Source organism: Lates calcarifer, linkage group LG24 (genome assembly GCF_001640805.2).
Source record: "Lates calcarifer isolate ASB-BC8 linkage group LG24, TLL_Latcal_v3, whole genome shotgun sequence".
NCBI lineage: Eukaryota > Metazoa > Chordata > Actinopteri > Centropomidae > Lates > Lates calcarifer.
Window position 1 is genome coordinate 19,771,075 of NC_066856.1, and position 25,795 is coordinate 19,796,869.

The 25,795-nt window shown below is 42.5% G+C and overlaps 2 protein-coding genes and 8 non-coding genes across 14 annotated transcripts in view; 1 reads left to right on the forward strand and 9 right to left on the reverse strand.

Annotated features, from left to right (window-relative positions):
• unm_hu7910 (un-named hu7910) overlaps positions 1-16,746 on the forward strand; it is a 29,459-nt gene extending 12,713 nt beyond the window's left edge. For 4 of the 5 annotated variants that reach the window (XM_018679138.2, XM_018679141.2, XM_018679139.2 and 1 more), the window contains 22 exons: positions 6,226-6,279; positions 7,098-7,208; positions 7,822-7,854; positions 8,146-8,181; positions 8,972-9,016; positions 9,152-9,181; positions 9,259-9,291; positions 9,390-9,425; positions 9,513-9,560; positions 9,716-9,820; positions 10,404-10,445; positions 10,543-10,628; positions 10,737-10,823; positions 10,917-11,067; positions 12,227-12,363; positions 12,452-12,550; positions 12,658-12,747; positions 12,889-13,026; positions 13,102-13,237; positions 13,664-13,755; positions 14,333-14,466; positions 15,849-16,746. In XM_018679138.2, the coding sequence (XP_018534654.1) occupies positions 6,226-6,279; positions 7,098-7,208; positions 7,822-7,854; positions 8,146-8,181; positions 8,972-9,016; positions 9,152-9,181; positions 9,259-9,291; positions 9,390-9,425; positions 9,513-9,560; positions 9,716-9,820; positions 10,404-10,445; positions 10,543-10,628; positions 10,737-10,823; positions 10,917-11,067; positions 12,227-12,363; positions 12,452-12,550; positions 12,658-12,747; positions 12,889-13,026; positions 13,102-13,237; positions 13,664-13,755; positions 14,333-14,466; positions 15,849-15,999 (1,874 nt within the window). In that variant the 3' untranslated portion in view covers positions 16,000-16,746. The remainder of the gene's footprint in view (positions 1-6,225; positions 6,280-7,097; positions 7,209-7,821; positions 7,855-8,145; positions 8,182-8,971; positions 9,017-9,151; positions 9,182-9,258; positions 9,292-9,389; positions 9,426-9,512; positions 9,561-9,715; positions 9,821-10,403; positions 10,446-10,542; positions 10,629-10,736; positions 10,824-10,916; positions 11,068-12,226; positions 12,364-12,451; positions 12,551-12,657; positions 12,748-12,888; positions 13,027-13,101; positions 13,238-13,663; positions 13,756-14,332; positions 14,467-15,848) is intronic. The other variant, XM_018679140.2, reaches the window with a different exon arrangement.
• trnai-aau (transfer RNA isoleucine (anticodon AAU)) lies at positions 10,151-10,226 on the reverse strand. Its single transcript has one exon. It is a non-coding gene; the product is annotated as a tRNA-Ile (tRNA).
• trnai-aau (transfer RNA isoleucine (anticodon AAU)) lies at positions 11,179-11,253 on the reverse strand. The gene has a single exon. It is a non-coding gene; the product is annotated as a tRNA-Ile (tRNA).
• Positions 11,704-11,777, reverse strand: trnai-aau (transfer RNA isoleucine (anticodon AAU)). Its single transcript has one exon. It is a non-coding gene; the product is annotated as a tRNA-Ile (tRNA).
• trnai-aau (transfer RNA isoleucine (anticodon AAU)) lies at positions 12,100-12,173 on the reverse strand. The gene has a single exon. It is a non-coding gene; the product is annotated as a tRNA-Ile (tRNA).
• Positions 13,551-13,623, reverse strand: trnav-uac (transfer RNA valine (anticodon UAC)). The gene has a single exon. It is a non-coding gene; the product is annotated as a tRNA-Val (tRNA).
• trnai-aau (transfer RNA isoleucine (anticodon AAU)) lies at positions 14,629-14,702 on the reverse strand. The gene has a single exon. It is a non-coding gene; the product is annotated as a tRNA-Ile (tRNA).
• On the reverse strand, positions 15,151-15,225 carry trnai-aau (transfer RNA isoleucine (anticodon AAU)). The gene has a single exon. It is a non-coding gene; the product is annotated as a tRNA-Ile (tRNA).
• On the reverse strand, positions 15,546-15,619 carry trnai-aau (transfer RNA isoleucine (anticodon AAU)). The gene has a single exon. It is a non-coding gene; the product is annotated as a tRNA-Ile (tRNA).
• A 324-nt stretch (positions 16,747-17,070) lies between the features above and the next one.
• On the reverse strand, positions 17,071-25,053 carry LOC108884979 (clavesin-1). Its single transcript, XM_018679137.2, has 8 exons — positions 24,560-25,053; positions 22,292-23,102; positions 21,494-21,664; positions 20,865-20,983; positions 20,459-20,633; positions 20,160-20,270; positions 19,566-19,792; positions 17,071-19,124 (listed from the first exon to the last, which is right to left on the reverse strand). The coding sequence occupies exons 2-8, from the start codon at positions 22,388-22,390 to the stop codon at positions 19,046-19,048; spliced, it is 981 nt and encodes a 326-aa protein (XP_018534653.1). The 5' UTR covers positions 22,391-23,102; positions 24,560-25,053; the 3' UTR covers positions 17,071-19,045.
• Between the last annotated feature and the right edge of the window lie 742 nt (positions 25,054-25,795).

Consider the following 25,795-nt stretch of genomic DNA (forward strand, 5'->3'; position numbering starts at 1 on the left):
CGCACAAAACTGCATCTGAAGCCGTACATTATTCTAATTAATGTTCTAGTGACTTAAACTGGACGTGTCTCTGAGCGTTGGCTTTAGACTGAATCATGATGATGAGTAGATTTTTACAGAGATACCTGGGATTCAGTTTGTAGCAGCTGATGATAATCACCAGTTGAGTTCCTCTAATCTTCAGGCAGTTAAACAACCTGCACGCACGCAAAATAAAGTCAGTTTCATCTGTTTTTCTAGTCTTTCCCATATTATTTCTACCAGTGAATCTGTCCCTTCAGTATATCTAGCTGTATTACAGAAATATATAAAGTCTTAGATCCTGTTTTGTCTCAGTTTAGGAAAACATTTCTGATTTTTGGTGTTACAGAAACACAGGAATTTAGTTATCACAGAACCGTCCAAACTAAGTTAGGAATCCTAAATCAGCTTCTCGACCCTGAGAGCTGAAATCTAACGAACAGTCAAAGCTACTCACAGCTCTACAGGTCCTGGTACAGCTCACTCGGCTGCCTGGAAGTCGTAATGCGGAGTAAAGTGTTGTGTGGAGTTGATTATCTTTTGCTGTGGAGAGTTCTGTGATTTACCTGGTGTGATGGTTTGACCGTTGTTGATTTTCAGTAACAAACACTGTGTGTTACTGTGTGTGTTTGTGTGTGTGTCGTCCTAGAAGAGAAGAAATTAGAGACTGAAACCTGAAGAGATTAAACTCCCCAAAGGTAGAGTTCTAGAGTTCTACAGGTTAGTTTAACCTCTCTGTTACCGAGCTGTTTGTTAAAGATGAATCTGACAGGCTGTTTGTTCCCTTCTGTGACAGAGGAGGGAGCAGCTGTTAGAGAGAACACAACCCGAGGTATTAAAATCCACCGTCTGCACGTCCAAAATAAAGGTTTAATGGCTGTATATAAAGATGGACGATGTGACAGCTCCCCAGAAGTGAAGCAAAATGATCTGGTTGTTGGCTTCAGTACAAACGGTTTCTGTCATTTTAAGGTCGTTCCTTTAATGCTGATTTATGTTTGATGCTATAAAGCATCATGATTGTTAGCTGTGATTGGTCAGGTGAGTGTACGGGATATGTGTCGGCCATCTTTATTTACAGTCACTAGTTTGACTGGATATGTGTAAATATATTTTGATCTCAGTCCAGTGATCTCACCCATTGATTTTAATGATAAATTACAACCTGTGTTTTACCATATTTGCACACATGTTTTTTTTGGCACCTTGCAGACACATTAATCATTAATCATTAATTTTACTAAACATTAACAGGACAGGTCAATATGACAGTATATACTGTGAACCCTAAAATTAATTTAATCACAATACATACTGATATTGTGATATATAATAACAGATCTAGTTGTGTAAACCAAGTACGTTAATCAATACCAGGACTCCACCAAATTTTACTGAGCAGAAGACAGGAGCTGCTGGAATCTGTTAGTTACTTTTACTTCCAGTAAAGTATCTGATTACTCTCCACCACTGAAAGTCACACAGTAACACAGACAGACTAACAGATGGAGGCAGTGGTATTCCAGCAGCTCCTGTCTCCTGCTCAGTAAAATTGCTGCTTTTCTCAATGGAGTCTGGTACTGATATATAGCTTAAATGATTTATCAGTTTCTGGCTTTTGCCCAAATAATATAACAATGTCAAAGTTGCATGGACTTTTTGTGGACAAGGGACAGAAGAGATCCCAGTTTTCTCTAACGCTGATAACATTTGGGTTTTGACGGCACGGTACGACGTCTCAAGGATCTGATCTGTGAAAATGTGGTGCATTTTTAACACTTCCTTGGCTGCTGTGTGTCAGTGCTTTAACCAGTTGCTGCAAGCTTTCACTCAAGCCTGTGGATGATGATTTTTTTAAATTAAAAATCCCACCTTCAACCTCAAACTTCAGACCGTCCTGTCCGAGGCCTCAGTCTGCGCTCGGCCCTGAAAGAGGAGCTGAGGATGATCCACGAGAAGATGGAGGCTAAGAGGATCGCTCGCATCGCTCTGGCCGAGATCAGGGCCTTCCTCGCCGAAGAGGAGGAGGAGAAGGAGGCGACCTGGGCGCTGAAGATGAAGGCGCTGGAGGCCGCCGAGGAGCAACTGAGGGAGGAGAGGAGGAGAGAGGCAGAGAGAGAGGAGAGGGAGAGGATGGAGAGGGAGCGAGAGGAAAAGGAGAGGATGGAGAGGGAGAAGGCGGAGAAGGAAAAGATGGAGAAGGAAAGGATGGAGAAGGAGAAGGCAGAGAAGGAAAGGATGGAGAAGGAGAAGGCGGAGAAGGAAAGGATGGAGAAGGAGAAGGCGGAGAAGGAAAGGATGGAGAAGGAGAAGGAAAGGATGGAGAAGGAGAAGGCGGAGAAGGAAAGGATGGAGAAGGAGAAGGCGGAGAAAGAGAGAGCAGAAAGGGAGAGACTGGCTCGAGAAAGGGCAGAAAAAGAAAGACAAGAGATGGAGAGACTCGCCAAAGAAAAGGAGGAGAGGGAACGATTGGAGAAAGAAAGACTGGCGAGGGAGAGGGCTGAAAAGGAGAGGATAGAGAGGGAACGCATCACCAAAGAAAGGGAGAGAATAGTGAAGGAGAAGGAAAGGATGGCGAGAGAGAAGGCGGAGAAGGAGAGACTTGAGAAAGAAAGGATGGCCAAAGAGAAAGCGGAGAAGGAAAGGATGGAGAGGGAACGCATCGCCAAGGAAAGAGAGCGAATTGCCAGAGAGAAGGAGCGGCAAGAAAAAGAAAGAGCAGAAAAAGAAAGGCTGGAGAGGGAACACATCGCCAAAGAGAAGGAAAGACTCGAGAAAGAAAGGATCGCCAAGGAGAAAGCAGAGAAAGAGAGGATGGAGAGAGAAAGAATTGCCAAAGAAAGAGCAGAAAAAGAAAGGCTGGAACGAGAACGCATCGCTAACGAAAGAGAGAGAATTGCAAGGGCAGAAAAGGAGAGACTGGAGAAAGAAAGACTAGCCAAAGAGAAGGAAAGGATGGAGAGAGCAGCGAAAGAGAAGGAGGAGAGGGAAAGGATGGAAAGGGAGCGCATAGCCAGGGAGAGAGCAAGAATCGCTCAGGAGAAGGAGAGATTAGAGAGAGAAAAGGCGGCAAAAGAGAGAGCAGAAAAAGAAGAGAGGGAGAGGATGGAGAGAGAACGAGTGGCAAAGGAAAGGGAGAGAATCGCCCGGGAGAAGAAGGAGAGGATCGAAAAGGAGAGACTAGAGAGAGAGAAAGCAGCGAGGGAAAAGTTGGAGCGAGAGAAGGCAGAAAAGGAGAAAGCGGCGAAGGAGAAGGAGCTGATGGAGGGACAGAGGCTCGCCAGAGAGAAAGCTCTGAGGGAGAAGATGGAGGCCGAGAGGCTGGCGAAGGAGAGAGCAGACCGAGAACGAAACGCTGCAAAGACTGATGTGAAGAGGCAAGAAATTCTGGAGAGGAAATCAAACACTTCCCAGCCAAAAGCTCAGAAGGTAGAGGAGAAAACAGAGAGAGCGACGGCGGTCAGGAGAGAAAGGAGTGTGATGGAGGAGAAGACGACTGTGGGCGGGAAGAAGAAATGAACAGATTCAAAGTTCCTGTCTCATAAATGGTGCTAGAACTATAATTTACATGTAAAGACGAAAAATAACATGAAAAATATCTAAACTGTGAGTTATTTTTATTACAGAGCAGATGAATCCTTACTTCATGCAGTAAGGTTTAACAGATTTAAGGAATTTTAAAGAGTAGTTTAGTGTTTCCTTGACTTCTCTGGTTCAAAGAGGTCAGAAGTTTTCCACCTGTGGTTAATTTGCTCACACCTGAGTGAAGGTTTTGCTCATTTACATGACACAGCAGGAGGTTTTCTGGCTGTAATCACAGAAATCATCTGTGAAAATGCAGCTGCAAGAGACATATTCAGAAAAAATCATTGTTTATTTTACATTTTTGACATAAAGGAGCTTTATGCAGGTTTTTGCTGTTGCTACATAGCCAACGTTAGCATTAACTTACCAGTCAGAGTTGTCTTCAGTGGTGGAAAGCAAGCAAGCAAGTTAGCATGCTAACCAGCTAACCCCGGCCCATCCTGTCTCATCACTTTCCGATAGCGACTCACTGTAGCATCAATCTGCCCTGAAGAAGTAGCGCAGCTCAGATTCTGCCCATTTCAGTGTTGACGTTCTGATGCTTGTTATTCTAACCGTGGTTCTTTGATAATCTGCTGGTGCAGTGATTTGAACATTTTCTACTTTTGCACTCTTTAAAATGTTGGAAAAAATAAAACTGATCTGTGGTGGGGCAGGTGGAAACAGGTGCCCAGGCTGGAAAACTGTTTGTTGGAAGCGTCTTGCTTCAGTTTGCGTGTCGGCTTGACGTGACTGCAGAGATTTAGTTTTTAGTTCAGTTAGTTTGATATTGATGAAGAAAATATGAGAAGCATTAAGTGAAGTAAGTTCCCATCCTTTGTTTTCTGTGCTGTTGATAAAATGATGTGAGTGAAAACATGAGAGGACTGAAGAAAACCTAGTGAACCTAGTGCTCGTTCTGGGCTGATTGGACTACATCGTCTTTTTCCAAGTCTTTGATTTCACATCAATGAAGCTCAGTTTTTCCTTCCTCCTCTTCTCTGGATTACAGAGACTAGACACTACTCTAGCTTTGTGTTTAAAAAAATAGTTTTAGTTGGTCTGGTTGATTGAACCAGGACGGTTCTTTGGCTGTCGAAATACGAAGAATTGGTTCTTGGTGCCTTGGTGAAAAAGGGAACATAAAGGCATCATGTTATACACCACAGATGCTGCAGATGTGTTGGACTTTAACGTTGAATTCTGGTGATATTTAAAACCACATTGGGATGAAAAGAACAAGAGTTAGAGTTATTCTTGACGTGTACTGTGAGTTTTTGCTGCTGATCTGTCGCTGCCTTTTTTGGTCAGATCTTGTCTTGCAGACATTTACTTTAATATTAAACAACGGCTTTACACGCTAAGAAACCTGGAAACCAAATCTGTTTACTTGACAGGAGTTGTTTGAATTAATTAATCATCAGTTTAGTTCTTCTCAGCCCAGAGTACGTCCCACCAACACTGAAATAATCCTTAAAATGTGAGAACAGCTTTTAAATAAATCTTGGTTTTCAAACGTAGATGTGTTCGTCTTCCTTGTTGGTGTAACAGAAAAATGAGATTGTTCTTGTTTAATCTCTGTATCTGTAAGAACGAGTAATGAACATCACATCCCCTCTTCCTCTGTTCAGTCCTATCTCTGTTCACCACAGTTTCCTCCTCCGTTCACTCAAACTCTGGTCTTATTTCCTTCCTCAGAAATGTGACCTCCTCACAGAGTTTGTTCTGCTGCTTAACACCAGAGAAGTAAATGTTGAAGAAGAAAATTGAGGCACTGAGGCATTTAACTGTAAACCAACATCAGTTTTGCTTAGTTTTTTCCCTTGTTGTAATTTCCTTCTCATGCTGTTTTTCTGTGTCCGCTCTTTTAAAACTAAAAAACATGTTCCCATGGAGCCACATCCTTGTTTTTATTAAGTATTTCTTAGCTTATCTTGTGCTTTAGTTTAGGTCTTCAATACATCAGCTAGTCGAATTGTGTCTGTGTCGTATTCTGTATTCTTTCTGACTTTAGGTTCAGATCATAAATAAATAAATTAAGGTTATCAAGGTAGAGGAGAGTAAAACAGAAGTCAGTTAGCATGTTAGCATGTTAGCTCTTCTGTTGTCAGTGTGTTTCTGTTAAATGTCTGAAATAAGGTCTGTGGTTTTAACACAAGCTCAAGACATTTTCAGGTTTTGATTCTCCGACATAAAATGGGTCAGTAAATCCCCCACTCCTGATGTTTGAAGCTTTTACGTGTCTTAAAAAAGGCGGTTGCTAACGAGTGTCTAAATGAGACTACAGAGGTTGTCGGGGACGTTAACATGAAAACCCATCTACTCACCAGTCCACCTTTACAGCCTCGTTGTGTTTCTACTCACGCTCTTTCAAACTCTCACTAACTTTCTAAGAAGAAAGGCTTTTGTAGAAGAGCTCAGAGCTAAATGAAATGACCAGTTGGAAGCTTAGTGGTGGAGACGTTGACGTCATGTGACCGTGGTGTAGTTGGTTTATAGCCTAACGTTAGCTTGGATTTCAGTTTTGTAGAAACAAACACGTCTGTTCTCTAAATGTTATTAAACCAAAATATCTGGAAATCGTTGTGTGTTTAACCTGACGCCTGATTTTTACACTTGAACTTTTTAACCACTGAACAGGCCTGAAGGAGGCAGGAAGAGCAGCTGTGAGAGACTCACCTGAGGAGACAACAGGTGAGGACACACACACATTGTGACAGTCGTCCTCTGGGTCTTCGCCCTGACACCTGAGAAAACTGGCCGACAGGTGTGAGACCTCGTTCCCGCTCCTCGAGGGCGTGTCTGCCTCACCTGAACGTAACACTGATCCCAGCTCCATGTTACACCAACAAAGACTTTCAATCAGCTCCACCCTGATTCACTTTCACACACACACCCAGTATGAAGCTGTTTGGGATTTGAACGTGTGATCTTTAAGTTACAGTAGCGCTGAAATAATTAGCTGTTATTTATCAAGTAAAAATACCAAACATTAACTGAAACAGTTGCTGCTTCTCTCTCTTTTATATGGATTTAAACATCAGATGTAAATTTTATTGGTTGATTTCAGCAGTTTTAGACTCAGTACAAATTAATTTCACTATTTTAAGGAAAACAAAAATACAAGTTAAAAGGATTCAGAGTTACAGACTAGAAATCCACATGGGTCTGGACAGGCTTGGTTGATTCTTTTTCATTTTTCTATTTTCTGGTGTTTTACAGACAACATTTGAATTAAAAACAGACTCAGGAATCAGTTGATAGTTATAATAATTATTTATGACAGCTGTGGGTCTCTGCTCTGCTTCTTAAACCTCAGTTTTTTAAGTAAATACATCGTTTACATTAATTTTTTTCTAAAGTAATTTACAGTTATTCCTGCACATAAACACATCAGGAGCAGCTTGTGCTCCTGCTCATATGACCGTGTAGATAGTTTAGTAAAATTACTAAAATTATGAAAGAAAAAAAGGTAAAATCGTCATGTGTTATTGCTTTTCTTCGTCCTCCAGCTCCCCAAGTTTTAAAGAGCGAAGAAACCAGTGAACCTGTGGCTGAAACACCAGAGCTGCAGGAGAACGAGCCGACGTCACCTGAGCCTCCGACTGCAGAGACTGTGTCAGGTGTGTGTGGTGTACACTTCAGTTTATTCTTATTAGAAATGAACAGGAGCAGGTTTGTGTTTCAGTAACAGAACGACTAATTAAACTGTGAAATTCGCTGTAAAAACAAAGATATGTTTGCGTCTTTTCTCCTCTGAGGTGAAGCAGATTTGTTTTGATTCTCCGACATTTTGAACGCAGCACTTTGTCTCCCCCTTCTGGCAGCAAGAGTAATTACAATCCAGAGGGTTTTTTTGGTTTTTGTTGTGTTCGTCCTTGTTTACATAATATCTCAGTAACAACTCGAGGGAATTTCTTCAGATTTGGTACAAACGTTCACTTGGACTCAGATGACTGAGTAGAATTTAGTGGTCAAAGGTCAAAGGTCAAGGTTACTGTGACCTCTCAAAACATGCAACTTTGACTGTAATCCATCCTCTGTTCTCTGAGTATCAGAAACTTTTCTTAGAGGATGAGTTTGATGACAGAACCTTTTCTTTTTTGATGTTACAGAGCTGATAACAGATCAAACTCAAAAATAAGCCATAGAAATGTTTGAAACTTGACAGAGAACAGTGAAAACAGTGATATTATCCAGAAGTGAAGCCTGATTTCCTCTGTTTGTCGTTTGTAGAGAGCGACCTCCGACCTGCCCGCGATGATGAAGGTATGTAGATTATAACATGATAACACAGAGCGAGTGAATGGATCAGTAAGTGACTGTATATTTCATATTTAAAGCTTCTCCTCTGTTTGTGCTCTGTAACTGAAGAAGCATAATCACAGCAGCTGAACAGTTGACACTGATGCTAAACTTGTGGCCTGTGATGTCTGAATGCACACGTTACCTTGTTTTGATCGCCCTCACTGCGATCGAACGCTGTGATCAGCTGATTGCCTGACATGTTGTTGAGGTCATGAGGGTAACGTTAACGGCTTCTGTCTGTGTCTGATCCAGTCTCTGGATCTCACGATGTGGAGTCTGAAATCCAAGGTTGGTGCTGCCTTTCACTGTGGCTGAGAAGCTGCTGCATGTGTCCTTCACCTTGTAAATTAACACGCTGCTGCATGTTCACTGTTTCAATGTTTCCACATCTCTCTGTCACCATTTATTTGTTTGTTCTGTATGTTTCCGTGCATTCTAATTCCAGGAAAATTGAATGAATCAGACAGTTGTTGTGAAGGTGGAGCAGTATCGTGGGCGAGAATAAACAAAACCAGAATCATACAGAGACAAAAAATACATTAGGATAAGTCTGAACAAGTTCTGGTGTAAATGATTATAGAGACAAAAATCTTTGTGGATCAGTGCAGTATTGATCAAAAACATCATACAGGCACAGCCAGAAACATCTCTATATATCACTACCAGACTCCATAGAGAAAAACAGGGATTTAACCAGGAGCTGCTGGAATACCACTGCCTCCATCTGTTAGTGTGTCTGTGTTACTGTGAGACTTTCAGTGGTGAAGAAGTAATCAGATACTTTACTGAAGTAAAGTACCACACAGTAACACAGACACACTAACAGATGGAGGCAGTGGTATTCCAGCAGCTCCTGGTTAAATCCCTGTTTTTGTCAATGGAGTCTGGTTAAACTAAAAGGATCTTCCTCTTTAATAAACTTAAAATAAAATGATTGTTGCTTCAGGCCTCCATCATATCAGAGTCTGTCCTCCTCATCCTCACCTTCCACCTGCTCCCTCACTTCCTGTTTACCTGCTGCAGGGTGTGTGTGTGTGTGTGTGCAGGTTTTAACTTGTGTGTGTTTCGGTGTCTCCAGCTGCCGTCCCTCTCCCTCCTGCGGTGGAAGACGACTTTGTACCAGGTCAGTTTCACCCTCAGTATGAGTTTGTTTTTAGTGATTTCAGATGCTTTTTAATGTCAAATCCTTTATTTTTCCCCATGACATGTTAGTATCTGACGTCTGTGTGATCAGATTATTGATCTGTGTTTGTTTCAGATGATCCTCGAGGCAGCGTTCATCCATACGGTCCGTAAATCTTCTCCCTTTACTAAATGTTTACTGTTTTCAGAATCATTCGCTGATGTGTTTTCTCTGTGTTTCAGAGGATGAAGCCAACACGATCGACACCACTGGAGGTGAGACTGTGTTTCATGAAGCAGCAGAGATCGCAGCAGGATCAGAGTTGTTATGTTTGATACAGAGATGTTGATGTTTTGTGTGTTTCCTGTCGTAGTGTTGGTGGAGGAGCCGCCGCCTCAGGAGAGTGTAGGTGAGTCAAACACTGTCGAGGGTTTGTAGTTTGAGTTGTAGTGATTTAGATTGAATCTTTAACCTTCATGTTTTCTTTCTGTTTTAGTGGAGGCTGGACAATATTTGGCAAGCTCCAAACTGTCTCAGGAAGCAGGTACAGTCGCTTTACCTGAACACACACCTGCTTTAAAAACCTTAAAGGTGTTTTTTCAGATGTATTCGAGACGGAGCAATTTGATAAATTACTTTGGAATTACTGTGAAAATTATACTTAGAATCTTTATTGAAGTGTTGTTTATTTCCTGTCAGAGCCGGGTGTAGAAGCAGAGAAACAGCCAGAACCAGAACCAGAACCAGAACCAGAACCTCAGACTGAGACGCCTAAAGAGGCAGAGAGCGTCCCAGAGTCTGACGGTGAGAACACACCTGCTTCCTCTGATGTTCTGTGTTTGTAGGATGTTTAAGATTAAAAACAGCTGTTAAATACTGAGTGTGAAGATGCAGGTGACTCTGTACGAAGGACAGTTTGACTTTAGTTTAGTTTAATCAGCAGAAAACTTTGACAGATATTCAGAGAACGACAGATATCTGTGAGTTTACTGATCATGTTTCTCTCACCTAAGTTGACTCATTTCCTCCAGGTGTCACTGTAAAGGACTGACAGTTCAGTGTTTCGCTGAGAGACGAGAGACTGAGAAGAGAAATCGTTCTTCATCTACATTTAAACTCACAAAAAAAGCAGTTTGGCCCGTACGGGGGATCGAACCCCGCGACCTTGGCGTTATTAGCACCACGCTCTAACCAGCTGAGCTAACCGGCCACACTTAGTGTTTAAGTATTCATCCATAGCAGTGTGGATCTACGTGGCTGCAGCATCTGTGATGATATAAATGTGAAATCAGTTTTTCCTCCGTCTTCGATGATCATCTTTCCTTTTTCTCTCTCCTCCATCTTTGACGCTGTGAATATTAACTGTTTGTCTTTTCATGTGTCGCAGGAACAGCAGAGAAACAGGCCGAGGAGAAGCTCAAAGAAAAAGGTAAAACCAAACAAACCAACATTTTCACCAACACAACGCTCTGTATTTTATTCATATATATTAAAAGTCTCTTCCTCTTTTTCTCCCTCTACTCCAGCGAAGAAGAAGAAACCAAAACTGTTCAATAAGTTTGATAAAACTATTAAAGCAGAGATCGATGCAGCAGAAAAACTTCGAAAGAAGGTAGAGACGTGACACTGAGACCTGTCTGCAGATTTATGTACAAAGGAAACTGATGCATTTATTACTTTATTAATTTCTTCATGTGTCTGTCCTCCCTCTGTGCGTCAGGGTAAAGTGGAGGAGGCGTTAAGAGCCTTTGAGACGCTGGTGCAGAAGTATCCACAGAGCCCCCGCGCTCGCTACGGAAAAGCCCAGGTGCAGCACAGTACTCCTGCTCAATACTGCAGTACAGTGAAGTAATACTGCATCAGAATGTCGATGCAGTAATGACGATATGTCGGTTTGCAGGCGGAGGACGACATGGCGGAGAAGATGCGGAGTAACGACATGCTGCAGAGGGCGATCAACACGTACAGAGAGGCAGCCGAGCTTCCTGACGTGACCCCTGACCTCCTGAAAGCTACGCTGAAGAGACGAGCCGAGAGGCAGCAGTTCCTGGGTAACACTGATACTGATACTACAGCTGATAAATACTCAGTTTGAAGATACTTTGGTGGCACCTCTCCCTCCCTAGACTAAGTTTAGTGTTTTATGACTTAAAAGCTGTATGTGGCCCTGTACGGGGATCGAACCCGCGACCTTGGCGTTATTAGCACCACGCTCTAACCAGCTGAGCTAACCGGCCATGTTGAGCTTTAGCGCCTCCTCTACAACAGACAGGGTGTCGCCTGCTGATCGTCTGGACTTTGGTCTTTAGTGTTTGAGTGATTTTACTGTTTGTTCTTCAGCTTTTCTCAGAGTTTGATTCGTGTTTGTTGTTTTCTGATCAGTAAAGGATTTCAGCCTCTTATTCTTTATTCTACATGTTTGATTTTCTGCATATCTCTGCTTTCTCAGTCTCGTCTGGGTTTTGGTACATTTGCTGAGTTCTTTTCTTTTCACAGATTCACATAAATCTTGATCAGGTTTTGTCGTCTGCAGAGTTCAGATCTTTTGTCTGGTTTGTTTCTTCAGGTTTTCTGCCTCTGAGCAGATGATTGGTCAGTTCTTTCAGATTTGAGATCAGACTCCAAACTTCACAGTAGAATAACTAAACAGTTTTCTTTGGTAGCGAGTGGTGGAGTTAAAAGCTGTGTGGCCCGTACGGGGATCGAACCCGCGACCTTGGCGTTATTAGCACCACGCTCTAACCAGCTGAGCTAACCGGCCATGAGCTGGAGGTTTCACCTTAAAGCTTGCGGCCGTATCTGTGTGCTGTATTTGTAAAGACAGAAGAATGAACAACAGGCCAGAGAAATTTAGTTTCTTCGTCTGATTCCTTTATAAGTTGTTTATTCTGTCACACTGTGTCAAAAGTTTTGATCTGGATATTGGTGGTTTTGAATCTGTTGTCCAGGTCAGGATCAGTTGACGAGTTCTCGTCCGTCAACAAAGTTCTCTGTCTTTACATGTTTGATTATAGAAAGGTTTGTTTATACATCAGAAGATAAACTTTTCGTTACGTTTAAAGTAGTGAGTTTTTACAGTTGTTTGGCCCGTACGGGGATCGAACCCGCGACCTTGGCGTTATTAGCACCACGCTCTAACCAGCTGAGCTAACCGGCCATGAGGTTGAAGCCATACATGACTGTTTATACTCGAGTATTATTTCCTCTCAGGTCGGATGCGAGGGTCTCTGGCGACTCTGGAGAAGTTGGTCCAGCTCTTTCCAGACGACATCAGTCTGAAGAACGACCTGGGCGTCGCCCACCTGTTACTAGGAGACAACAAGGGCGCCAAGAAGGTCTACGAAGAGGTGAGTGTGCGCTGTCTGCTTTGTTAACCTCACACGCCCCTTCATGTTTGTTTGACTCTTTCTCTGATTGGCTGTCGTCTGTCGTCAGGTTCTGGCGGTTTCCCCCGGTAACGGCTTCGCTAAAGTTCACTACGGCTTCATCCTGAAGTCAGAGAACAAGATTGCAGAGAGTATACCATACCTGAGGGTAAAAACACATCTTTATGTTGTCATTCTGACTACCCTGCTGCTCGTATTCACATCACAAAAAAACACGATTACAATCCTGGAAACACCTGCCCTGTTCCTCTGCAGGAGGGTTTGGAGTCCGGTGAACCAGGAACGGACGACGGCCGTTTTTATTTCCACCTGGGAGACGCTCTGCAGAGGGTCGGAGACAACAGCGTGAGTAACAGAGTACAAACACAGATGTGGAATAATCTCTGAAAATGTGTGTAGTCCTGCAGTGTTACCCTCTGGCCACAAGGTGGTGCCAAAGAGTTTGATTAGGAGAAACAGTTATATCCAGTTTTTCTGTCTCTCCAGGCGTACGATTGGTACGAGTTGGGTCACAAACGTGGCCACTTCGCCTCAGTGTGGCAGAGATCTCTGTACAACGTGAACGGACTGAAGGCTCAGCCCTGGTGGACGCCTAAAGAGACCGGATACACCGACCTGGTCAAGGTGCGCTGTCAGACTGTGTGTTTGCTTGTGTACAAGGAAGGTTTATGAGTATAATGTATTTTGTTTGATGTGCAGACGTTGGAGAGGAACTGGAAGACGATCAGGGACGAGGCTCTGGCTATGATGGACCAGAACACCGGAGTGTTCATACCTGAGGAGGAAAACCTGAGAGAGAAGGGAGAGTGGGGCCAGTACACACTGTGGCAACAAGGTACACCCTCACAGTCTGGTGCAGTTGGAGACCTTCAGGTGAAGAAGTCCACAGTTAGAGCTAGTTCAGCAGAGCTTGTTGAAGACAGAGATGGACGCTCCTGCTCTGACAGGATCTGGGAAACCAAACCAGAACAGTCTGGACTGAGAACGCCTCGTATGCAGGGATGTTGTTGTTGCAGAAGCCTGAAGGACTGAGTTCAGACCCAGAAGTCTCTCTGATTATAGTGTTAGAGCGGTGGATTAGATTCAGGCAGCCATGTTTAGTCCAGTAGAGGTCAATGATCAGAGCAGTACGGTATAAAACAGAGCTTTGGTTCCACTGGGGATTGAACCCAGGACCTTCTGCGTGTAAAGCAGACGTGATGACCACTACACTATAGAACCACCTGTCTCTTAAAGCTGATTTTGTTTCTGATGTGTTCAGGGAGGAAAGTTGGAAATGCCTGTGAGGGCGTCCCAAAGACCTGCTCACTGCTGGAGAAGTATCCTGAAGCTACAGGCTGCAAGAGAGGACAGGTGAACACACACTCACACATATTCTATTTCTGGAAAATGTTTTATTTGTGATGAGCCTCACTTTTGCCAGACTTTTCGAGTCAGTCAGTAGTGAGTCTGTGGATGTTGGTTAACGCCTCGTTTTGTGTCCATAATTCTAATATAACAAGTTCACCCCCTAGTGGTCAATTCAAGGAAATGCATGCCATCAAATCTCAGTCTAATACGTCAAATGAAACGAGGCGTATGAAGGTCAGTTTGAGGAGTTCCTGGCGAATAAAATCAAGTCCCCTTTTCAATCCAGACTGGACAGATGCTGTGCAGTATTCTACTGTAACAAGTGTCAGTATTTGGAGGATTTCAGAGATAAAAATATCCCATAACTCTCCCCTGAAACCCAAATCTGGGCTTTTACCCTCTGAACCTTTCAAACTAAAAGTCTTAAAATAACTTATCTGATCTGATTATGGGGTCGTTTTATAAGAAGCAGGGAGCTCCAGATAAGCAGTAATCTGACTGTGTGAGTTCAGATGGTTTTAATCTGCCTCTGTTTCCCTCTGTTATATGTTCATGTTTACATGTGTGTCTGTGTGTTCAGATTAAGTTCTCAGTGATGCAGCCTGGGACTCATGTGTGGCCTCACACTGGTCCCACCAACTGCAGACTGAGGATGCACCTCGGCCTCGTCATCCCCAAACAGGGCTGCAAGATCCGCTGCACCAACCAGACCAGGTACTGCACTCATCTCCACCTTCATCCTCCTCCTCACTTCTTTAAATTATTTTCTCCTCCTCTCTCGTCTTTAATTCTTCTGTAATTAAAGGTTTTTTTTGCACAGTTGTTGGAAGCAAAGGATTAAGAACTTAGTTATGAGTGTTGCTTGAAAAACTTGTGTGGCCCGTACGGGGATCGAACCCGCGACCTTGGCGTTATTAGCACCACGCTCTAACCAGCTGAGCTAACCGGCCATGATGAGCTTTAGCTCCTCCTCTACAACAGACAGGGTGTCGCCTGCTGATCGTCTGGACTTTGGTCTTTAGTGTTTGAGTGATTTTACTGTTTGTTCTTCAGCTTTTCTCAGAGTTTGATTCGTGTTTGTTGTTTTCTGATCAGTAAAGGATTTCAGCCTCTTATTCTTTATTCTACATGTTTGATTTTCTACATATCTCTGCTTTCTCAGTCTCATCTGGTTTTGGTACATTTGCTGAGTTCTTTTCTTTTCACAGATTCACATAAATCTTGATCAGGTTTTGTCGTCTGCAGAGTTCAGATCTTTTGTCTGGTTTGTTTCTTCAGGTTTCTGCCCTGAGCAGATGATTGGTCAGTTCTTTCAGATTTGAGATCAGACTCCAAACTTCACAGTAGAATAACTAAACAGTTTTCTTTGGTAGCGGAGTGGTGGAGTTAAAAGCTGTGTGGCCCGTACGGGGATCGAACCCGCGACCTTGGCGTTATTAGCACCACGCTCTAACCAAGCTGAGCTAACCGGCCATGAGCTGGAGGTTTCACCTTAAAGCTTGCGGCCGTATCTGTGTGCTGTATTTGTAAAGACAGAAGAATGAACAACAGGCCAGAGAAATTTAGTTTCTTCATCTGATTCCTTTATAAGTTGTTTTTTCTGTCACACTGTGTCAAAAGTTTCATCTGGATATTGGTGGTTTTGAATCTGTTGTCCAGGTCAGGATCAGTTGACGAGTTCTCGTTGTCAACAAAGTTCTCTGTCTTTACATGTTTGATTATAGAAAGGTTTGTTTATACATCAGAAGATAAACTTTGCAGTTACGTTTAAAGTGTGAGTTTTTACAGTTGTTTGGCCCGTACGGGGATCGAACCCGCGACCTTGGCGTTATTAGCACCACGCTCTAACCAACTGAGCTAACCGGCCATGAGAGTGAAATGCTTGCTTGATCACACTGGACCAGAAAAACAGGACTGTAACCCTGTTTACATGAGCATCACAGAGGTCGGTCTGTAGGTCTGTAGGTCTGTAGGTCTTCAGGTCTGTAGGTCTTCAGGTCTGTAGGTCTTCAGGTCTTCAGGTCTTCAGGTCGGTCAGGTGCAGGAGAATCCTTCATCACTGCTAACTTCTCCTTCCTCTTTATTTTGTGTCTCAGGGAGTGGGAGGAGGGTAAAGTCCTCATCTTCGACGACTCCTTCGAGCACGAGGTTTGGCAGGACGCCGACAGCTACCGCCTCATCTTCATCGTGGATGTCTGGCACCCGGAGTTAACGCAGTACCAGCGCCAGACTCTGAGCCCGATTTAGCCTCAGACCAAGGACAAACCGGGACGCAGACGGACGAATGTGGACCACAAAAACCTGGTGAGGATCTTGAATGATTCCTCCTCTGTGGATCAAACAGCTAAAAACACTGACTGCCTGAATCTGGGAGGAGTTTGACCAACAGACTGTTTTTGTTTGTTTTTTGCCTTTTTTGTGGATAAACTACTAAAACTGCAGAGGATTGTCAAAGGACTGAAAATTAAAAAAACAAAATATCTGTTTTTTCTGGGTAATACTACTGACCTGACAGCCACCAAAAACCAACATACGGTACTTGTTTTAGCCCAGTTTACAGCTCCTCCTGTCATGGAACCCTTGAGAGTATTATGGTGTTTTCTAGCTCTGGAAAACTTGGGTGTCATTTCCAGGTGTGTTTAATTTTTCCCAAAGGTACAGAATAGTTACTGAGTCTCTGGTGTTACCCATCAAGTTACGAAGATAAATTGTTAAATGAAAGTTGAAACACTAAAACAGAACAGAAAAAAGCTCATTTACATTTTTGATAATGTTGCAGGAGTGTTGTTTTTCTCTGAAATATCCAACGTGTATGAACGATGAGAGAAGAAGAAGTTTAGCTCAACCACTATGCATTGTTTCAGTTTAACCAGCCGGGTTTTCAGTTTCACTCTTTCATCACTTTTGCACAGTAACAAGGAAATGTAAGATGCTATAAAAGATGATTTATATTTATATAAAAAATACACAAAAAACTGCAACCACAAAAACAAAGTGTGTGTTTGTTTCTTTGGTATCAGGCTCAGTTCTTGTCCAAGATTTTATCACATAACGTCCAGTGGTGAAATCTTGGCAATTAAAGTTTCATTGTGTACTTAAATTTGTAGGAAAATATACAGCAATGCTCAACATTTCATTAAAACGATTCACTGTGTAAGTTTTCATGGCAGAGCAGGGTCAAATATCCACAATACCAGACTCCATTAACAAAACAGGAGCCTGGTATTGATATGTAGAGATGTTTCTGGATCATCCTCTTTAATAAAAAGCTCTGTCTCTGTAGGAATAAAGTCAGACACTTAAAGGACACACAACACGTTCGCGTTGGTGTAAATGTTTACTTCTATACATTCATTGAAAGGAAATACATTACAGTCGAGTGGAGATCAGATCACTGCTGAGTGTAGCCCTGATGATGAGTCAAACACACTGCAAAAAAATAGCACAAACTTGCCAAGTCACCAAAAATAATCCACATAATGTTGAGATATTTCTGAGTGGAAATTATCAACCTGCAGCTTTTATTATTTTCTCTAATCTGATTTATTTGTTGCAGGACGTGAAGATAATTTAACTTTAAATATCTCAGGATACGACTGGCCAAGTGCGTCACTTTTTTTTGCAGTGTAATAATACTAATAACAATAATATACAATCTTCAAATAAGTTAGATTCAATAAAAACAATCTTTCCCTTCACAGCAGGAGAGGTTAAAGGTGATAGTTTGGCATCCTGTGGTTCAGTCACAGCACAATACTCTGTTTCAGAAAGAACGTTTCACCCTGGTAGAGCAGTGTTTAAAGTCTTCATGCACCCGGGTTCAGTGTCAGTGCCTGGTGTTTGTGGAGACATATGCAGAACTTTTATTTTGAAATGCTTGTGCAAAGTTTTCCTACCATGAAAGGAAAAAAAAGTGTGGATGATTCTACCAAAGTGAAGTTTCTCTCACATCTTCTCTTCCTTTAATAACTGATTTCTGTTTTTATAACTAGATCTTTCTTAAAGTTACAAAAACATTTGGCTGAAATCAAAGAGTGTAGATTCATGTGTTGGGTGAAAGACTCCAGCATGAGGATGAATCATTTTGATTTTTTAAGTTAAACTCATAAAGATAAATGCTGGGTTTCACCAACAAGGATTATCTTTACACCTGGATTAAATCATGAACCTTTTCTTTAAAGCTTCTGGCTGTTTAGCTGCTAAATGCTCCACTGTGACTTTTTAAAATGTCAATGAACAGTTCAAACCTCAAAGATATTCAGTCGATAATGATGTGAAACACTGGAGAAAAGGCTCTGTGTATTTTCTGTGTCCTCCTTCTCTGAGTCAAATCTTAACACACAAACATGACACAGATATTTTAAGATTCAGTGTGACTCACACTTTCTGAGGATATATCATCTCTGCTGTCCACTGTGATTAGACATCCAAGAATCCACACATAAATCATAGGGGAAAACATGATGCACAACTGCAGAACCTGCCTGAGAATCCTCCTGTTTTTAAGTTTCCTTCAGTATCACAGTGATTCAGTGATAGTTGTCTGCACATCCATGGCTACACTACAAACAGGAGCTGATCATAGATAATTCTGCTAATGAACGGACTCTGTGGCGTCATTATACTTCCTGTTTACATGCCCTGAAGCATTATGGGAGCTGTAGTTTTGAACTTCTAGCACGATTATTCCCCAAATAGGAGTAAAAGTCATTTTAAAATTATAGTTTTTTAAATTAATCTTAGTTTAGATGAATCCTTGTTGGTGAAACCAGCTCTGAATGTTTTTAAATTAAAGATTTGATTGTTATTGTTTTATCTCATGTTCTTCTTCTTCTGTAAAATGGCGGCCTGACGTGAATCTGCTCGTGTTTCATCACAAATTAACGAAAGTAGAAGCACATGGTCGTGCAGGAGACGACACACAAACACACTTCAGGGTGTTGTTGTTGTCGTTGTTGTTGATGTTGTGGACATCAGGACAGACGCTAGGAGAGAGGCTCAGCTGGGAGGCATTAGACGGCTCAGAGACAGGACAAACTGTGTGTGTGTCTGTGTGTGTGTGTGTGTGTGTGTGTGTGTCCTGTTCAGGAAGAAGTCACCATCAGGTCAAGAGGACGCACAAAAGGACACAAGTTCAAATCCACCAGCTGGTGCTGAGTGTGTGTCTGTGTGATGTGAAGAGGAAACAAAAAGATGTGTGTGGATGTTGTGGTAAATCTGTGCATGTTTGTGTTGATGGATCTTTGTGTGTGTGTGTGTGTGTGTGTGTTTTACTCTGTGTGTGTGTGTGTGTTCAGTCCAGGGCCAGTAGTGGTGTGCTGGTCTCTCTGTCGGTCTGTCGGAGAGTTCCTGGTTCGACCGCCGACTGAGACCTGAAACACAAACAGACTGTTATTCTAAGTGTCTGACAACATTATGGATATGATTTCTACAGAGACCAGAAACATCACTATATATCTCAATACCAGACTCCATTGACAAAAACAGGAATTTTACAGGAGCAGAACACAGGAGCTGCTGGAATACCACTGCCTCCATCTGTTAGTGTGTCTGTGTTACTGTGAGACTTTCTGGTGTATGAGAAGTATTCAGAGCTCTTTACTAAAAAAAATATGACACAATAACACAAACAAACTAACAGATTTGTCCTGTGTTCTGCTCCGTAAAATTCCTGTTTTTGTCAATGGAGTCTGGTATTAATATATCGTGATGTTTCTGGTTAAACAAAAAGGATCTTTTTCCTGGTTTAAGACTTAGGATGCTAGAATTAGTTCACATGCACTGAGTAGAGAGTTTTTCTACTTCCTCCTCACCTCTTCATCATCTCCTTGTCTCCTCCTCCTCCTCCACAGTTCTCCCTGACGTGCAGGGCGTCGTACGTCAGCGTGTACTCGGTCTCGTCGTTGTAGTCGGGTCCCAGCAGCGTTCGGGCCCAGATGCCCATGTCGTACGGCGGCAACGTCCCGCCAAACTCTGATGGCAAACACTCGGGCTGGATGAGCTGGTGGAGCGAGTTCAGGTTGTTACCGTGGAGGAAGATCTGAGGAGGAAAAGGAGAGGAGGAGGAGAGAGGGAAGAAGAGGAGACGACAGGAGAAGAGGAAACGAGAGAGAAGGAGAGGAGAGGAAGCGAGGAGGGGAAGAGGTGGAAAGAAAAAGACAAGAAAGAGATTAAGAATCAAAACAGATGAATGAAAGACAAAAAAGAGAAAAGAGGAGGAAAAGAAATGAAGGAGAGAAGAATAAGAAAGAAAAGGAAAATGAAGGGAGAAAGAGAAAACAAAGAAAACAGAGGATGATGTGAAGAGGAGAAGAAAAATAAGAAAGAAGAGAAGGACGTCGGGTTTGAACTGAAAAGAGGCGACGGAGGAGAAGAAGAAGAGATAAAAAGTGTTTGTGTGTTTTCACCCTTTTCCTGGTCTTGTCTTTGAGGAAAGGTTTGATGATGGTGTACATGGCGTGAATGTACCACGGCTGATTCACAAAGTGGATTCCTCCAAAACGAGCGGGAAAACTGTCCTGAGGAGGAGACGAGACGAGACAGACGTTTTATTCTCTGACATAAAATCCCCCACTCCTGATGTCTGAAGCTTTTACATGTCTTAAAACTACGTCCTGGAGGACGTTCTTGAGTCACATCTTGTGGATTAACCAACGCTGAATCAACAAACAGCTGCTGGAGGAACAGTCAAGTTGTTTTTATTTACCTGCAGGCCTTCAATGGCCAGTTTGAGGATGTTGGGCGTGAGCTTCGAGGCCTGTTTGAAGGAGAAGTTGCTCCAGTCGATGATGAGGATGAAGCCGTTGATCTGGAGCTCTGGGTTTTCTATCAGCACCTCCAGAGAGAGGAGGATCGCCCGCAGGATGTCCGTGAACAAGTTCCTGATGGAGGGAGGAGGCGGAGGAGGAGGGAAAGATGCAGGAGTGTCAGTATTTATCAGAAGGTAATCAATAGTTAAAGAGAGTGTGACGGTTCCTCGTGCTTTAGGTCTTAACTACAACACTGGATTCAATAATCTGCTCTTGTATTTTTAGTCGTAAGCACAGATATGACTCATTAGGCTCTTTGTGTTTTCAATCAATACAGAGTGTGTGTGTTTGTGTGTGTGTTACCTGCTCTGGTCCCAGTTGGAGGCGAACAGGATGAGGATTTTTCGGCCATGTTGATCCGGAGTCTCCAGCACGCCTGGAAAACCGTCCATCAGCGCTCGTTTGATACCAGGGTCATCCACCTGGAACAATCACACAAAGACCCTGAAGGACTTAAATTCACCTTCAATACAGGAGAAAACATTCAAACGTACGTGGACACTTGAACATTACACCCATATGTTCAGAGTAAAGCCGTCTGACATCATTTTCCACCATGTTAAAGGTCACTAAGAAGAGTTTCTACCATTCGTTTAGTTTGTATTTTCAACATTTTCCACATCGTTTGAGCAAATCTAAGGCTGAAAGGTTAGAGCTAACAAGGTCCACAATAATAAAAACCATGTCCAGGCTGCTAACAAGAACAAACTGTGGTGTCTGTTTACGTCTTGTATCTTTTATTTTCACCTCAGAGACTGCTTAAAAATTTACAAGCAAATATAAATACAACACGATCGTATATTTTACAAGTTTATCTTTACAAGTTGGCAAAGATTGACAGTGGACTGAATTTCTGGTCCCGGCTTCATCAATCTCCTGAAAATCTGCATCTTCTTATGTTCAAAGTGTAAAAGTCGTGAACAGGAACAGACCTTGAAGCTCTGGAACATGTCGAGGTTCTGCTGTCTGAACTGGAAGTACTGGGCCAGCAGTCTGAAGGTTTCCACCTGGTCGAACTTTCTGGCTCTCAGGAAGCGAAGGATGAAGTCGTCGTCCGTTCGCAGGAAGCCGATGTCCGGCCGCGTCACGATCATGTCCCGCACCTGGATTCAAGACATGCATTCGGTTCAGTTCTGACATTAAGAGACTGGTAACAGCATGGATGACTAAGTTAATCAGGGCTTGGATGGAGGATGTTAAGTTCTAAAGGTCCTCTAGGAGTTTCTAGGTGTCTTTTGGAAGTAGTCCTTTAAGGGGAGGCAGTCCTTTAGGAGGTTCTAGAGGTCTTTAAGAGGTTGTACTGGTCAGTGACCAGGTTCTAGAGGTCCTCTAGGAGTTTCTTATTAAGGTTTTAATGGTCACTGAGAAGATTCTAGATGTAGTTCTGGAAATTTTAGTGATCAATTGCAAGGTTTTCCAAGTCCTTCAGAAGGTTCAGGGATGAATTCAGCAGATTGTAATGGTCATTGAGAAGGTTCTACTAGTTTTGATGATCAATGGCAAGATTCAGGAGGTCTAGAAGGTTCAGGGGATGTTGTGGCTTGCAGTGGTCATTGGGAGTTTCTACGAGACCTCAGGAGTTTCTATGGGTCTTGGGAGGGTGTAGGGGTTTTTAAGAAGTCCTAGTAGTGCTTCAGGAGGTTTCTAGTGGGCTTTTAGGGGATTTTAAGGGTCCTCTGGCTAAAAACTGTTTTCAAACTGTCAGACAGGTGTGTGGTGCAGCTGTGTACCTGCTGGATGTCCTGGTGCAGAGTGTCCGGGTTTTCATTCAGCTCTAAACGAGCTTTCTCTGTCGTCTCTGAGCTTAGGCCGGCGTGGAGGTGAGTCATCTTCACGTCTCTGGTTTGGTTCTTAGAGTCCAAAGCGAGCTCCTGTAGCACCTGTAGTCCGTCAGATCAGCAGGTGAATCTGTTTTTCCTGGACTCTCCTGTTTTATTCAGATTCAAAGACGTAGTTCCAGTTGTCAGGAGTCTTTGTTGTTGAGTCTGTTGTGGCTCAGATCAGTTAGAAAATTGAGTCTTTGCCCTTTTTTGACTGAAACACAATCTTATTTGCTGTCTGTGTTTGTAACGTCTTTGATTTCACATTTACAAAAGGAAACTGTTTGATCTCCTACAAAATTTACAGATTTTGTGTCAGTAAGAGACAATCACGGTCGTCTTAATTTACGCTGTACAGTTTGAGAAATCTTGATTTGCCTATGAATCGACAATCGTCAGCGCTGTCTTCTTCTACATCATCGGCTCTTAGGAAGCTGAAAGTCTTTTTGGTTATTGATGCTGGATTGAAATATTGAGTCTTTCAAAGAGCCATTCACATCCTTTTTGTCCTAATCGTCTTCCTGTTCAGCATCTCACAGCTCCCTCCTCCTCCTCAGCTCGGTCATGATGTTTGGTAGTTTCAGGATCATCAGTTGGTGTCGTTGACTCTCTGCTTCATCGTGCTGGAGCTGGAGGCTTGATTACAATGAGTCCTGTTGGTTGAGTCCGCCTCGGTCAGATGTCAGAGGTCAGTTAAGGCAACTCGGTCTGATTCCTCAACCTACGAGAAAAATGAGAAGGAACTTTTAAAACCATATTTTCATGTTGTTCCTTAAGTAAAAGTACCAATACCACACTATAAAACAAACTCTACAAAAGTAGAAGAGAGAGTAAAAGAGGTTCGAGCCAGTTATTAAATCCAAGGGCTCAGTCATTTTCCACCCCTAAAGACATGAAAGATTATAACTGTTCATGTGTTATTAGCTGAAGCACATCAGGTCACATTTTATCACCAATTAATCCAGAAAACCAGGTCAGACCAAAGAGTTCACCACTGAAGTGTCAGTATAAAGTAGCATGAAAGGGAAATGCTAAAATACAAATACCTCCAGAGTGGTATTAAAGAGAAACATCAGGGAGGAAAGCAGCATTTGACTGTACATCAAGGTGAGAAACACTACAGGTCAGATTTGACCAGAGTCTCTGTTTGAAATATATCACAGAGCTCAGTGTAAAGCATGACCAAAAAGAGACTTAAAACAACCACAGAGAGATGTAAATGACCAAAAACAGATGAAAACAATTAAAAACAGACACAATATGACCAGAAACAGATGCAAAGCGACCAAAAAGGACATGAAATAATCATGAAAATACAAAAATGACCATAAAAAGACACATAACAAACAAAAATGGATGCAAAATGACCAAAAACAGAAGAAAAACAATTACAAAAACACAAAAAATGACCATTAAAAGACAGAAAACTGACGAAAAGACCTCAAACTACTCAAGTGGACGCTTGTCAGATTTCGTGCAGATGTTCGTGTTCCCGTCAGGATGAACTGCAGAAACTTCTAGCGCCATCATCAGGTCACAATTTTAATTTGTCCAACACCTGCAGAATTAATGATGCTCTCATGTTAGCATTTAGCTCAGAGCTGCTAACATGGCTGCAGACTGTCTGTAATCACGTCTGATTTATTTTAATTATTATATGTTTAATTTTAGATAGTAATCTATTACTATTCCTGTAAAGTTACTTATTTATAGCTACTACACATTTGTTGTTGTGCCTCTGATGCTCGTTCAGTTTCCTGCCTGAACCAGATGAGTAGAGTTTATCTTTATTTTATCTCTTATGGGGGTTGGTCAGACCATCAGTTGACCCCCCAGCCCCCACCCCCACCCTGTCCCCATCTGCCGTTCACATTAATTGTGTCAGATGTGGCCCAATCTGTCCGTCCACTGAGACAGCATAATGAAAAGAGAGACCCCCCCACACACACACCCTGAGATGAACCATACAGGAGAAATGAGCCTGGACGTTGCTCTCACTGTAAAACACAGACAGGTTTAAACTGTCTGTAAACAGTCAGATCGCAGTGACCCCTGTGGTGTGTGGGCAGACCCAGTGTCCTCACAGGGAGCCAAAGATTTCAGAGCATCCTCCAGGAGCGAGCGCGCCCAGCTCGGGTATTTATTCTGATTCAGTGGGAATCAAACCAGAGGACTCACAGTGGAGCGACCTGCTAGGTGTGCTGGTTGAATCCCGGCCGTCCTGGCTGGCTCGACGGCCCTCCGGCGGTGGTGGTGCTGATGCTGGGGACGGTGGTGGTGGTGGTGGCCATCGGTATCCCGCGGACAAAAGAGACCTCCGTCCGAATTAAAAACCAAAAGGAGGGAGGAAAAAATAAAAACCCCAAATAAAATAAAGGTCCCTGAAGGCGTCAGAGGAGGATTAAAGTCTGTCCTTGTGGAGCATCGTAACGTGTGAGGAGGAGGAGGAAGAGGAGGAGGAAGGCGCAGGATCTGACTGAGATGCGTTTTCACTTTGTGCTCCGAGAAGACGTCAGGATGCTCCAACGCTGTCAAGATTTCAAAATAAACGGCTCCGCTTCCTGTCTGCGCTTCCAAAATAAAATATAAATGATCTGATTGGAATCAGCTGAAAACAAGACAAACAAACCAGGACGAGAGGAGAAGAACGGATTCACTATTTTAGCTCTCATGTAAACCTTCTAAATTAATAACACACCTGTTTAAACCATATTCAATATGACGATCCACGAATCACGTCTTTCGTCTATGGTTTTATTTTGAAGCCAGGCTCCTCGGGTTTCCGGTCTGTTCGTGTAAACACCGTCTGACTTTACTCACCTGGACTCTCCTGCCTGTGTGACAGCAGCTGACGGCCGTGCGCGTCCACGAGACAACCTGGACAGACTGTAGGTTGTACGCGTGCACGCCGTAGCTGCTGCGGATACGCGCATATATACATATTTAGGCTATGAGGTCGAAGACTCTGCACAGTATGTGAGTTTATTATTATTATTATTTTACATGTTTACATCACATTTATTCTACATTATTAGTTTATGCTTATTTATGTTACATTTATACTTAAATATATGCATGAATATTTTTGTTTAATCTAAAATATTATTATTATTATTATTCAATATAGATTTCTATTATTAACATATAGTGCAACCAATTTTTTTATTGTTTAATTTCAGTTTTATTGTTGATTTTCTTGATTAAACAATTCGTCGTTTTGTTGTTAAAATGTCAGAGCCCCATGAAATGTTTTTAAATCTTGCGTTTATTTTGTATCCAAAAGCTAAAAATATGAATTTTTGGTAATAATAAATAAAGAAAAGCTGCAAACTCCTCTTTTTTCAGGGAAAATTTTTCAAATTATTTATTATCTAAATCGTTGCGTGGAGGCTTTTATTTTGAATGCGTACAGTG